We start from the raw sequence: 15,384 nt of genomic DNA on the forward strand, positions 1-15,384 counted from the left end.
AGTATGCAACCTCGGTCATGTGTGGTGCAGTAATAGGTATCTGCGTTTTTTAGAGCAAGAGCAAAAGTTGTGATTTTGTATGCGCATAGTGCAAAAAAAAATACTTCAATACATCAAGACTTTTGTTCTGAATATTTTCTGCGTAATTCCTTTGATAAGTTTGCGTTATTTCTCCAATTCCGACTCAATGACATTTGGTACATTACAACTGATGCAAAATGTAACATTCATGACGCAATAACTTACAATCAATTCTGAATATGTCATCAGACATGATTGCATATTTCCCATCTCTAATTTTTGTTGTTTACTTCAGCCTAATTGCCCATATGGCCTCATTAAAAGCAATATACAAAATAGTGGCAAAATCTATTTCAACTGATGCAAAATGTAACATTCATTAAGCAATAAATTGCAGTCAATTCTGGATATGTCATCTGTTATGATTGCATTTTTCCAACCTCTAGTTTTTGTTGTTTACTTCAGCCTAATTGCCCAAATCGACTCATTAAAAACAATGTACAAAATAGTGGCAAATAATATCCATTACAACTGATGCAAAATGTATCATTCATTAAGCAATAACTTACAGCCACTTCTGAATATGTCATTTAATATAATTGCATATTTTCCACCTCTAATTCTTTTGTTGTTTACTTCAGGCTAATTGTCTGCATCGACTCATGGGAAATTATATACAAAACTGTGGCAAATATATATCACATAAAAGCATACACAGTTGTATATAATGTATACACCAATACCGTGAACGTTCCATTTCGCCCCATCGCCGGTACATTCGCCCTTGTACCATGCCCAGCAAGGCCACAAGAGACCAGCTATGGTAATGAATGACAAAGTGATTTCCATTGCCAATCTAATATATCTACCAGAACCAAATTGAACTTCCAGACAAAGGGGATGAAGGAGGATTCTGACGCTGTCACCATCAAGCATGAGCTTACTGGATGATTTCCTACAACTAGTAGATGGTGTTAAGATAACTTCATTGCTGAGACTGCCGTTTATCTTCAGTCAGCATGGCAATCAACGCTACCCTGTTTAAGGTGACAATCACAAAACGCTGAAAACTTGCAATCCTTTTTCGGGAACTTGTTCATCCTATTCGAGAAAGTTGACGATGTCAAGATCATTATCTTTTATCTACACAAAGTGGTAGTCAACGCTACCTTGTTTTAGATGATCATGACATTCACAACGCTCTGAAAACTTGCAATCCTTTTCCGGGAAATTGTTTAATGACACTCACGAAGAGCTGAAAACGTGCAATCCTTTCCGAGAATTTGTTCATCTTATTCAAGAAAGTTGAAGATGTTATGGCCATTTGTAGATAGAGCAGCAGTCTTTTATCTACACACAGTGGCAATCAACGCATGCTACCTTGTTTTAGATGACAATCACAAAACACTGAAAACCTGCAATCCTTTTCCTGGAAGTTGTTTATCCTTTCCGAGCAAGATGAAGATGTTACCACCATTTGTAGATGGAGCAGCAGTCCTTTATCTACACACAGTGGCAATCAACGCTAACTTGTTATAGTTGACAATAATAACACACTGAAAACCTGCAATCCTTTTCCTGGAGCGTGTTTTAAAATTCTTTTGCGAGCAAGTCGAAGATGCTATCACCATTTGTAGATAAAGCAGGCGACTTATATCTACACACAGTGGCAATCAACGGCGCTCTGAAAACTTGCAATCCTTTTCCGAGAACTTGTTTATCCTTTTCGAGCAAGTTGAAGATGTTATCAGCATTTGAAGAGAGAGCAGCAGTCTTTTATCTACACACATTGGCAATCAATGCTAACTTGTTTTAGATGAAAATCACAAAACGCTGAAAACTTGTAATCCTTTTCCTGGAACTTGCTCATCCTATTCCAGCAAGTTGAAGATGCTATGACCATTATTTTGTAGATAGAGCAGCAGTCCTTTATCTACACACAGTACCAATCAACGCATGCTACCTTGTTTTAGAGGACAATCACAAACACTGAAAAAAATGCCATCCTTTTCCGGGAACTTGTTCATCCTACTCCAGCAAGTTGGAGATGTCAAGATCATTATCAGATTGAGGAACAGTAACTGATCTACTCACAGTTTTAGATGATCATAACATTTACAACGCGCTGAAAAGTTGCAATCCTTTTCCAGGAACTTGTTTATCCTTTTCGAGCAAGTTGAAGATGTTATCAGCATTTGTAGATAGAGCAGCAGTCTTTTATCTACACACAGTGGCAATCAACGCTTACTTGTTTTAGATGATCATGACAATCATGCATCCTTTTTCCTGGAACTTGTTCATCCTATTCCAAAAAGTTGAAGATGTCAAGATCACTATTAGCTAGAGCAACAGTCATTGATCTACACACAGTGGCAATCAACGCTACCTTGTTTTATATGAATGAATGAATGAGTTTATTGCTCAACAATCGCACAGGGTACAATGTATGGCAACCAATAACAACTAATAGCTATACAGACAATAGTACTAAGAGGCTACATACAAAACAATAACAAAGCATTATCGATAACAGTACAGTTATGTATGAGTAATCTGGTCTCGCATTTGGAATACATTATGAAGAAACTGGCCTACGTAGACGGATATATGAGTTGAACATGAGAGCAATATATTGAAAATATCGTTTTCTGCACCAGTAAGAGAGATGTGTGTTTTGGTTCTAATATTCTTAAACAATGTTTCTCTCTCTTTACTGTAGGTAGGACATATGATCATGACATTCACAACACGCTGAAAACTTGCAATCCTTTTCCTGGAACCTGTTCATCGTATTCCTGCAAGTTGAAGATGTCAAGATCATTATCAGATGGAGCGACATCCACTGATCTACACACAGTGGCAATCAACGCTATCTTGTGTTAGATGACATAAACAACGCGTTAAAACTTGCAATCCTTTTCCTGAAACGTGTTTATCCTATTCCAGCAAGTTGGAGATGTCAAGGTCATTTATCAGATTGAGCAACAGTCATTGATCTACACACAGCGGCAGTCAACGCTACGTTGTTTTAAATGATCATCACATTCACAATGCGCTGAAAACCAATCTTTTTCCGGGATCTTCCTCATCCTATTCCAGCAAGTTGGAGATATGTCAAGGTCATTTATCAGATTGAGCAACAGGCATTTATCTACACACAGTGGTAATCAACACTACCTTGTTTTGGATGATCATGATATTCGCAGCGCGCTGAAAACTTGCAATCCTTTTCCGGGATCTTTCTCATCCTATTCCAGCAAGTTGAAGATGTCAAGATCATTGTCAGATTGAGCAGCAGCCACTTATCTACCAACAGTGGCAATCAACGTTACCTTGTTTTAGATCTCAACGCACTGAATAATTCTTGCGACCGTTTTCCGGGAACTTATTCATCCCATTCCCAGGAAACTGAAGATGCTAACATCATTATCAGATTGAGCTGTAGTCACTTATCTGCACACCGCTGTGTGGGCGTCTTCCCGCACCCATTACATTCATTATGGCTTGCAATTACCGGTAGAGCGAGGATTTGAAACAAAGTCTACTACTTACATGTAAGGGTCAGAGAAAATCTTGTTGAAGCTGGTTTGCACATCTAACAGGGTTGGCGACAAAGAGTAACCAAATTGTTTTGATTGGTTGCAGTGAGCATATAGTTACGTAATACGTCACCAAGGCAGAAATCGATATTATTAGAACATAGATACTTTCTGGCAAGAACTTTGAACCAGATTCTGTGAATTAGAGGTCAAAAGATCTCATTTAAGAATAACCATCTGAAATTAGAGATTGAGAAGTCGTGGAAAAGGTTACCAAAGTGCACGACAAAGAGGTGTTTCCAACAGACAGTTGGCGCGAGCAATTCCCAAACCAAACCAGCAAAATGAAATCTCATTATTTCTAGAGGATAGAACCCAAATGAAAGCTATTGGGGTCCAACCTTAATATCGATTCACCCTGTCGTCTGCGTTATCAAGTCTTAGAAAACACACCTTTGGTGTCTCATCATGATCATCATCATCGGTTGACGTGATCACACATGTTTGCACATGTTTACAAACGACGGGGTTATACCGCCCCTTACGGGGTGACATACCCTTTCGCTGGCTAATTACAAGACGGGGAAGCGCCAGGTCTCCCGTCTGGGTGGATGTAATTCACCATGTAGCTGATACGAGACAGAGGTTCGCCAGACCTCCATCAGGGTGACTTGAAGTGAATCACCAACTCCCGACAGAAGGATTTGCACCAACACACACCGCACCATCGCACGTGTGGGGGTTCTTTAACGTGCATGGGGTGTGGTTCTCCTCAAACACGGGACCTCCATTTAACGTCCTATCCGAGGGATGGCCCTAGCCGAAGCTAGGTACTCATTTTCACCTGAGTAAAGCGAGGAAAGCCGTGTAAAGAGCCTTTTCCAAGGGCACAAGATCGGTAACACGGCAGCTGGATTCGAACCCGCAACCTCTCGGCCACGGGCCGAACACGGTCCCACTGCGCTACGCGGTCCCACAATGGTGTTTAAAAGGAAATAAAAAACATCATTTTTTTTACGTGTCTAAGCGTAGCATATTTTTTGGTCTTTGTCCTATTTTTTTTAAATCTACAATTGTATGCTGTACTTGATTGTCATTTCGGTCGCGATAGAAAATTAGACATGTGATAATATTCAGGTTTCACGTGAAAAAACGAACGCTGTCAATTTTCCGGTTTATTGGTTCATCTTTTAGCAACGTCTGGACAATCTATCAGTAACACATAGACAATCTCTAGTGCTGTTGACTTGATAAAGCCTAAACAAGTTGGTAAAATGTATTTCTTCATGACCAGTAAACCACATTACGTCGATGAAGGTTAGACATCTAGGTAATAAGATACGCCCAAAAGCAGTTACTCAAGAATTTCATTAGCATTAATTGTGTCTTAGCTTTGTTTCCTATTGGAATGCAAATTGTCTTCAGACTAAGGTTGTCTTACAATACAACATTTCCTATTGTACATCTAAAATTGTCTTCATTCAGAGTTAGGTTATAAAAGACCTGTTTCTTCCCGATCGCTTCAGTGTCATTGACGAAAACTAGTGGATTCTAGTTGAAACGTCTGTATATCCAGTTGCTTGAGTAACTGATTTTGAGTAAACCACATTTTATGCATAAAACGTCATAAATGCACAGTAAGTACAAGCTGCGTACGACCGGATTGCAAGATTCTATCCACTCACATCGATATATACTACTACTCTTTTCGACAGGTGTCGTTAAAGGTAACGAGGTTTCATGATCAAAACCTAATTTTTGATGGTTTCAATGCTGAGCAATATCCTTGTGCGACTTGTCTCCAGGCCGTTTGTAATTAACCGCTCAAAGTATATGCCAATATCATACAGATTGCTTTATTCAGAATATTTCCACTTTTAACACTGTAATATTGCTTAGGATGCCTTTAATATGCCCAAGGTGTACGTGGCTGCCTTCAAACATATAACCTTCTGGTTTTCCATCCCATCAAAGAGGACGTCACTTACCTAAGATAGGCACACATTTTCACATGACAGTGACGATTGATGGAACATTTGTTGATCTCCTTACCAAACGGCACAAGATAGGGATTCAACCCCGAAATATTCCACGTCAACAACCTTACCGCAAGACTAACTTGCCACCATTTTAGGGCGCCTTGTCAACTTTCCTTGTCAAGTTATTGTTGGTCAATGCTTAATAATTTCACTAGCTGTTAAGAGCCTTTCTTTTAGATGTTCTTCTGTGGAAGCGGAAAAATGCCGGAAACAGCTGCAGGGCCTGCTCCTTCCAAGGTCAAGCTTTTTTCATTGATGAATTACAATTTTCTCCCTCCCTGGTATAGCTAAGGGCCCAACCCGCCGTACGTGCAATTTGTCCCTAGGTTTTTTTTGGGGGGGGGGGCACGTCTGCCACGTATTTCTGAAAACGTTCAGGCTGTACAGGGCAGGCGCCTCGCCCGTACTAGTGGCGCGTACGAATTCGAAAGGGGGGGGGGGGCGACTCGCAGCCCGATGGCACAAGTTTGCCTGCACGTAAATTTCTACGGTGTGTCTGCGTGCTTCAAAATCCGTCGGATTCCCCAAGAGTTCTTACGGAGGCGGTACTCACCACTTACGGATCCCAAAAGATTGCCCACGTTTTGGCACGTAGACAGCACGTATTTGCACGTACGCCGGTTTGCGCCCTTAGCTTTGCGAACATTGAACGTCTGAGCAACGTAACGTGATCACCCTGATGATAGGAGACACTCGTATTACAAGTCTCTTTGAAGGATGGTCTTAGCTGAGCTCTTAAGATAAGGGTAGGCTCAGTCATGAAAAACATCAGGCATTTTAATAATTAAACGAGGATAACAAGAGGGACAGGACTGTTTTATCAACTACCCATTCAAACATCAAGTATGGAAACATAACTTTACTTTTCTTAAGTAAGACACTTCCATCGTTGCGCACAGACACGCAGACCTAAGATACCCACTCACACATAGTGTGTTACTTAATGGTTTCCCAAGAAATAAGTGGTGAAATCAAAAGTTCAGACTATCATCAGAATTTGCAGAAAACAAATAAGTGCATGCAGACCTTAGATACTCCCTCGCTCAAAGACTCAATGTCTTTCCAAGAAAAAGTGGCCCAATCCAACTTTAAAGCGGTCATGTACCTTAATGTCTTCATTATTTGCAGAAACAAAGAAGTGTATACCAGATACCCCTTCAGTCAAAGCGTGGTGCTTATCATTTTCCGAGAAAAAGTGGCCAAATCCAAACTTAAGGCGGTCAGTTACCTAACGTTTATCACTGTTTGCAGAAGTAAATAAGTGCAGACGAGATACCCCTTGACTCACTGAAGCTTGGTGCTTGATATTTTCCGAGAAAAAGTGGCACAATCAAAATTTAAGGCGGTCAGCTACCTTGCGCCTATCACTATTTGCAGAAGTAAATAAGCGCAGACCAGATGTCGATTCACTCAAAGCGTGGTGCTTTTCCGAGAAAAAGTGGCGCAATCAAAATTTAAGACGGTCAGCTGCCTTACGCTTCTTGCGCTCTAGGCTTTACATGGCTCTGGACGAGACATGTTGAATTAATGGGGGTCTGTCTGTAACAGATATATGCGTCAATAAAATTTATTACTGACTGGCGTTAGGATCATATGAAGGAAAAGGGGAAAGATACAGGATTATTACAAGCATTCCAGAAAGGGTTCCGATGTGTTCTCCTTTTTATCACCATAAAAATATATATATATATATATCGTTTTGTGTGTGTGTGTGTGTGGTGTGTGTGTGTGTGTGTGTGTGTGTGTGTGTGTGTGCGTTCGTGTGTGCCTGCATGCAGTCTGTGTGTTTGTGTTTCAGGATATTTATAGTCAACAAAACTTTAGAACTACTGCATGGATTGCAATGATATTCAAATATGGACGGTAAAGTCGCATGTCAAGGCCACTTTGGGCCGTCTACTATGTGATCTTGGTACTGCAGCAGAACTTCCGTTTTTTTTTAAATATTTTGACCTGGACGTGCCGTGGTCTCGTTATTTTGGTAGCAGCTATCTTGTTCTTTTGATATGTACAAATTTTTCTTTAATATGTACAAAATGTAAGGGTGTTCTAAGGTAAAGATTAGACATTTCAGAGCACCGACACTGTATATAAAGCGTGAACTTTTTCCATTTAATTGTTTTCAATGAAACAGCTACCTCTCAAGATTACAATGTGAATGCTTGGTCTCACCCTGCATACAAAGGACAAGCTTTTAGTGCAAGCTTTATAGACACGATAAAAGTACTGTGACTTTTTTATTGTCCACTGTAAACTCCAAAATAGAGATGCATATTAAATCTTAAAATTCTACTGACATTCAATGATCTAACAATATCGGATAAAAAAAATCAGGTGAGTTAAACGTGATAGCTACTATCTTTTTGTAATAACGTAGCAATCTTATATGCATTTGATTATCTTAGCATTATGAGAGCTGTCGGATGCATGCACATTTATTTCTCGACTCATGTGCATGAGCCTCTTTACTGACTTCACCTGCATATGAATTAGAAAGCTGTGGATATTTTCAAGCAAATCGAGCAATACTTGATATTACGGAGTAGAATAAAGAGTATCGTTGTTCTAACGATAGCTTAACAATTGAAATTCATGTATAACAATTTGTTTTTGTTTGTTTTTTGTTTTCATATAGGGAACTTTGAATTGCTGAAGCGTTAAAGTACCTCTCATCGGTCTGATTAAATCAAAATCTCTAGTTCAAGCCTGATTTTGATTTTGATTTAAGACTGACATTATTTGTAAGTGGTGACCTTGCTATATCATTATCACTGCAAAAAGCCCTCAACCAGTCTCCCCCAAAATCGTGCAGTTGTTTTTCATTGTTAGACTTTTAATTTTTCTATCAGTCACAATTAGGTTCCGATCAATGGTGTCCCACGTGCTGGCAGAGCAACTCGCCACGGTTTATAACAAGAAAAAATTCCGCTTATGGGGCACCTTTCTGGGGGAACAACCTTGAACAAACCGTTTTTGTGTTCTTGGTTAACGGTCTTCAAAAGCTTTACCCTCAACGTGCATGTGCAGTATTAGACTGTAACTTTTGTTATCTATACATTTCCATAATGTGCCTGATATCATGATTTACCTGTTGCGCAATAAATCATCATCATCGATGGATACGTGCTCAGCATAGGAATGATTAGTGCCCACTTAAGCTATGAGCAGCAATCGGCTTCGACTGCATGGATCATTGCATGGATCACAAGCGACCTCTATCAATTGTTGCCAGTACTGCAGCACAGAGTCTAAACCACACGTCACAGCTTTTATTTTTGAGAGGGATTCAGCATTAACTGCCACTCACGGATTGCCTTCACAGCCATCACAGATCCTGCTCTAATCAACAGCCACTTGCTAATACATGGACTGATGATTTCGAGCTGTCAACCAGCAATGCTTGCTTCAACAGCTAGGAGTCCCCATTGACACGTCTGTTGTTGACAGGTGAGCATAATTATTATACGTCCTTGTGTAGACTGACTATGCTAGCTATCATAAGGAGTTCTGCTACTAGAGTGTTTGGCCGGCCGCTCCTGCGGAGAACTCCCCTGACCAATTTTCCAATTTTCCAATTTTTTTTGCCAAATTCTATGATCCTCGTGCCCCCGTATACCTGGTAGAGGTTATTATGTATGGGAGGGGGGTACCGCCTTTGTCTGTCCCCTGTTCATGCATGTGCAGGCATACTGCAAACAACATGTAGATATGCACAAGTGCAAAGTACAAAACTACTCCTTGATGACCCTGAAGTCATAGCAAAGGCCAACTACATCATGAACATAATGATAAGATATATAAAGTCACTACTCACAAACTTAGCCGCATCGCGTCACACATGGAGGTCAAAGGTTGCGCACATTTTACTGCTACCGTTATCCAAATAATATCATGGTACGGAAGTCAGCCAAATGATCAATACTTAAAAAACGATAAAAGCCAGATGTTGGACCGATTAGACAATGAACAGATTATACCGGCAGGCGTTCAACCTTTTTGGAGCTTACCGGTCTAAGAAAATAAGAACTAAGTAGAATAGAGCTTACACTCATTTCTACATGTTTTTACAGTCAAACATAGTATCGTTTAGATGGCGATGTAAAAACGCCAGTGAAAGTCGGATACTCCACCAAACAAATACCTTTGTTGAGAAATGGACCATTGTTTTGAGTATCACCCATTTACAATTTTTCTCAAACAGTTTTGTCCAGGTTCGGACCTGGACCAGACCTGGTCCTGATCCTCTGGACCTGAACCGGACCTGAACCTGAATTTTCTGTACCGGTACCCACTACTAGTGCATATGCTTGCCCTGGTATCAAAACCTATTATAGCTGCCGAGTCTCTTCACCAACCCAAATTGCGTTAGAGGACGAAGACAAGGGGCAGCTATGATAGAATTGAATACCAGGCCAATGATATTTAGGGCTGCTCGTGGAAAATGTGGTTGTAAAAGAGCGTCATACAAACTATATAAGGAATACAGTAATAAGAAATGCAAAAATTAAAAACTCGTGGACACTGGTTGTGCAAGCGGGTTGCTGTAATTCTCCATGCTATCTTGAAAGTTTCCAATATTGAAACCAAAGAAAGTTTGCACTTACATATTATGAAAACATCTCTAAATTCAAATCACTACATTGGGTAAATTTATAGCAAAAAGACTGGATATCAACTAATGTATTTTCTCATGTGTAGCATAGAAAACAGTGACATAACATCATAATACGTTATATGCACACGTTATTTACACGTCAACTTCCAAATAGCAAACTCGTAAATACAGATCTTTTGATCGGATGAAACGGCGATTAAAACTATAAATCAACCAATACATTTCCCATTTGAAACTATACACCGAATTATTTCTAAAGTATTGATCCAGAAAGTGATGCATAAATAAAAAGTTATCATGGCACCAGACGCGAAAGTATTGTGCAGTTTATGTATGCGTATAATGAGTACAAGTTTCTCTATTAGCATTTTACTTTCTATTATAGCATTATACTTTACTTACGTAACTTTCTTTCTATTTTGTCCTACATTTGACATAAGTAAATTTAAACTTGTTACCAACTTTGAATAACGTCCTGTCATCTGACACCTCAAAAATACAACGTCAAGTATCATACCTTAGCTTAATAAAAGTCAGTAATAGGTAACCAAACATTAAATGATTCAACAGAAATGTAGTTAAGCCTCGTTAGACTTGTGACTCTCTACCTCTCAATACCGTCTCAGTATTGGTCTCAATGTTGCTCGTCCCTGCTACTCACTTCCCATCCTTGTCCTAAGGGTTGGTTGCAGCAGCTATAGGTAACAAATGAAACAATTGGTTAACACACAAAAAAGACTCAAAAGGTCACTTTTTCGCTTCCATTTCTGACTTCATGTTTAAGATCATAATCAATATAATATGATTTGACCGGTGGTCACGTGAAATAAAGCAAATCTTTCGCTGTGTTTGCTAAGGGTAGGCTTGGATGTTTTCTAAGAAAATTACCATTTAGTATGTATAAGGCACATTTATAGAAACTCCAAAATCTTTTGGTACAAGTTCAGTTTTACCACAAATACAACACCATAGATTGTTAACACTTTTCCTCCAAAAAATTTGATCATGAATGGCAGATATGATCTAGTGCCCTTGGAGATGTAATATGTATAAGGCACATGTATGTGGCATATAGTGTGTATAAGGCACATTTAAAAACTCCAAAATCTTTTGGTTAGGTTCAGTTTTTACCACGAATACAATGCCATAAATTGTCAACAGTTTTCTTCAGAAGGATTTGATCATGATAGATATATCTAGTGCCCTTGGAGATGTAGATATGAAATGTTATGCGAGGTAATGTCACTATTCACCAAATAGTGAACCATGCATAACACTAATAGAGATCCAAGTTAAATAAGCAAACCAATCCAAGTATATTTGTATTTCGGTCTTATCTTTGACTACCGTAAAAAGTACTTACTTTGTTGGCAGAAATAGTTGTATCTTTTCTTGCAGCGATTCACTCTCCACCTATAGGCCCCTCTCCGCCTTATCATTGCCACACAGTCAGTTCGTGGATAGTTGAGACCAATCCAGGGGTGGAAGGACCCGAGGGGGGCACCATTGCTCCAGACGAACTCACCCTCTGGCCCACGGTCACTCAGTCCGATCCAGATGTACCTGCCGAGAAAATAGACACTTATCTATAAATCACCTGAGTTGTATGACCTCTGACCTCGAATTCACGTGACTACTATCAGTGCTGAAAACAAGATGGCAGATGACTTCTGAAAGCTTCTTCTTTGTGCATTATAGCTTAAATTTTTGTTAGATAATGGTTTTCGTCATAGTGCATTAGCATTGTTTGCTAAATACATTTACTGAAGATGACATTCTCAACATAAACTAGAAATGCCGACATTTGCTTGAGAGCAAATACAGCATATTTCAGCCATCTCCCTCCCCATGCAACAATAGACTATTTCAAAATCACCCATTTGAAAAATCACTTTTACTAATGACGGTTTAACCCAAAAATGAATCTCACAAAATGGCTGAAATATAAATACAACACACTCACTTATAAAATACATAAATTTGTCCAACTATGTACATTGTACTAGATGAGAAATTTGTAGTCTCCTTTTCAGAATACTCCAAAGCCATATGGGTATTACAACAAAGATTAACCATAAAACAGTGGTTCACAAGACTGGTTAAGTTGAAAAAGGCCCAATAGACGACATTCAAAAGGAAATACAGTACTACATCATCATTAAAATTTACTAAATTGTATGGACTGTAACAGGTTATTATATAGCTTTTAGTCTATAGTATATGGCAGTAAATAGTCTATGGTACACAACGCGCTTTAATTACCTCTTGTTTTTTGCGATCCGAATCAGACATTGGTGAGTGGCCAAGTCTGGCACCACCGCTAGTTTCGCCTCACGTCTGTCACAGTCACTTTCGGCTGACAAAAATGTCTTTCTATTTGGCGAAAGGTAGTAGCAGGCGTCGTTGCAAAACTCGAAGTTTGAAGAGCACCTCTCTGCATCAGAAAAAGACAAAAATAACACGCCTGTCAAATACTCTGATGAAGCATAGGGTGATAACATGTTCCCACTACAAGACAAGTCGACTTGTCAAAGTCACAGATGTTAGTCCTTATGGAGTGAGCAATGTCGTATTTTGGTCATCAATTTGGTATGAATTCACCAGCCAGGCAGTCATTGATATCTGTGGTAGAAGTTCATAGCCACCAAACATCATATGTTTCCATATTTGGCTAATAATCTATAGTTTTTACGATTAAATCATCATACTGCCCCACAGAATATACATAGCTCAACGTATACGTCAGGTAGGCTAATAGACTTATTATTTACCTGTGCAAGTGTTTCCATTGCCAGTGTATCCTTCATTACAAGCACAGCTGTAGCTCCCAGGTGTGTTGGTACAGGTGGCATGTTCATCACAGGTACTTTCTTGAGCACACTCGTCATCATCTGACAAAAAGAATGATGTATTTTAGTTATAGCGTATCTTAATAGATACATGTTTATGCGTTTGCAAAGTACTTTAGTGTACAATAGGGAGGTAGCCCTCAACGTCTCCATAATACCGTGAGTCAGCCATTCAATGCCTTAACAAACAATAATCATTCACAGAGTTCACTACGCATGTGTGAGCGATAGGAATCATGGGTAATATGTCAAAGGTTAAGGCCCATCAGAAGTAAACAGTCTCGTCTCGACCATTGTTTCGGTTTGCATATCAATGTCCGAAACGCAATGGCGCCTGCAAAATGGTGGAATGTTTACTGTCATAAGGCCTTAACCTTTGACATATTACCCAGAATTCCTGTCACTCGCACATGCGCGATGTGAACTCTCTGAAAGAGCCTATTGACCAATCGTACCTGTACATGTGTATCCATCGCCACTAAATCCTTCCAAACAGGCGCATGTGTAGCCCCCAGGTGTATTGGTACAGGTGGCATGTTCGTCACAGGTGTTCGTTTGTAGGGCACACTCGTCTTCATCTGCACAAAAAAGTGTTTCATGTCAACTTATCAGCGCTAAAAATTCTTCGAAAACCGTAGGAAAACTAGACAGTCATGAATAGTGGTGCGTACCGAAGCTCACATTCCGGTTCAGGTCCGGACTCGAGTCCAAAGATTCCGGTTCAGGTCCGGACTTATAAGTCCGGTTTTTTTTACGGTCACTAAAGTTTCCCAATTAACGTTAGACACAAGCATAAAGCGACTTGCTCTACTGCGGCGACCCATTTGCGTATCCGGCGCCCGCCGCTGGGCCGCATGCTATCAAAATATTACCAAAGACGACTGCATCATTTTCAAAGGTGTAGAAACATCGATTTTTAATAAAAACTATCGGGAAATCACGGCAAAATTCGACATTTTCCGCTTGTTTTTTTGACGGCCGAAATTTCAAAATGGCGCTTGCGAGGTCATAGGGGTCAATGGGATAGCCTACGGTAATGCGGGTAGAAATGATGCGTGCGGTGTTTTTATCTTCTACATTCAACCGTAAAATTAATTTTAAATTTATTCGTTACAAAGATAAACGCAAGAGGTATAACATAGGTTCATAAACTTAAACCTTTTTCTAAAATAGAACGTGCCGGTGTTTCTTTTTAACAAGCTACTCACCCATGCTTTCAGTGAAGTATCCCGGCAAGCGGCAAGTGTCATTTACAGTCGCCGCGCCGGAGATTTGTTTTAGCTTGTTTATCTTGGAAATTTTCTTCATTTTTAGAAGATATGGGACTTAAAACCCATACCAGGAGATAAACAAATCCACATGCTTTATTTTCATGGGTAATATTGCTAAAGTCAACCTGTCATTTTTGCCGCGTTGCCGGATTTTGAAAGAAGGTTGCCGCGGCGCGACCATGTGCTTGGCTTATGGCGGTAGGACAAATTTATACGCAGAAATACGTTATTTTCTGGCCTGTTGGCTGCGATTAAAAAGTTACATAGGCATCTAGCGTTGTTTTTAGATGTTACTAGTATACAACAAGAAAGAGATTTCCGGTTTTCCAGAAAACCGGTTTTTGACGTTCAGGTTTTAACCGGACTTGAACCGAAAGTTATAGCAAGTCCAAGTCCGGTTCGGCGAACCGGTACGCACCACTAGTCATGAATAATATGTTTTTCATAATTGTCTGTTAATCTATAAATCTTTGTCATAATATCTATCTCACAGAACATATCTGTATCTATATAGCCGGTGTGACAGCGATCTCGCCCCCCCGTGATCTCGCCCCCCCGGGGGCGAAATCACTAGCGATCTCGCCCCCCCGGGGCGAAATCGCTAGAGATCTCGCCCTCCCCGGCTAGTGATCTCGCTCCCCTACCTCGCCCCCCTTTAGGGATTTCGCCCCCCCCCCCCCCAAAAAAAACGGGTTTACATGACATTTTAGAACTTGATTGGTATAAATCACAAAATGCAGTTTCATAATGATATAAGTACACGAGTTTGATACATAAATCCATTCATAGTATCAATATTAACGTAATTACATGGTAATAAGATAGTTGAACTTGTTTCAGACAAGGAGGGTTGGGTCCCTTGTATTCCCATTATTGCATATACCTGAGTCTTGACATAAGATGTATTTCATAATCCTCATTGTATTCACCTGTCCTCAAACAACCTATATATCTCCAATATGAAGTCTCTACCATGAAGTGACCACAAAAGAACTATGTAATGTCTTTATTGATTATGCAAATATTAGGTATTAATTAGAATAACGCACA

The 15,384-nt window shown here is 39.8% G+C and overlaps 1 protein-coding gene across 1 annotated transcript in view; it reads right to left on the bottom strand.

Moving 5' to 3' along the window:
* Nucleotides 1–10,121: 10,121 nt before the first annotated feature.
* The window catches only part of LOC118426201 (fibrillin-3-like), a 23,649-nt gene continuing 18,386 nt past the window's right edge, over nucleotides 10,122–15,384 (bottom strand). The window contains exons 17-20 of the mRNA XM_035835465.1: nucleotides 12,986–13,105; nucleotides 12,477–12,648; nucleotides 11,578–11,777; nucleotides 10,122–10,909 (exon numbers count right to left, since the gene is read on the bottom strand). Coding sequence (XP_035691358.1) covers nucleotides 10,890–10,909; nucleotides 11,578–11,777; nucleotides 12,477–12,648; nucleotides 12,986–13,105 — 512 coding nt within the window. The 3' untranslated portion in view covers nucleotides 10,122–10,889. The remainder of the gene's footprint in view (nucleotides 10,910–11,577; nucleotides 11,778–12,476; nucleotides 12,649–12,985; nucleotides 13,106–15,384) is intronic.

This window comes from Branchiostoma floridae, chromosome 11 (assembly GCF_000003815.2).
Source record: "Branchiostoma floridae strain S238N-H82 chromosome 11, Bfl_VNyyK, whole genome shotgun sequence".
Lineage (NCBI taxonomy): Eukaryota > Metazoa > Chordata > Leptocardii > Amphioxiformes > Branchiostomatidae > Branchiostoma > Branchiostoma floridae.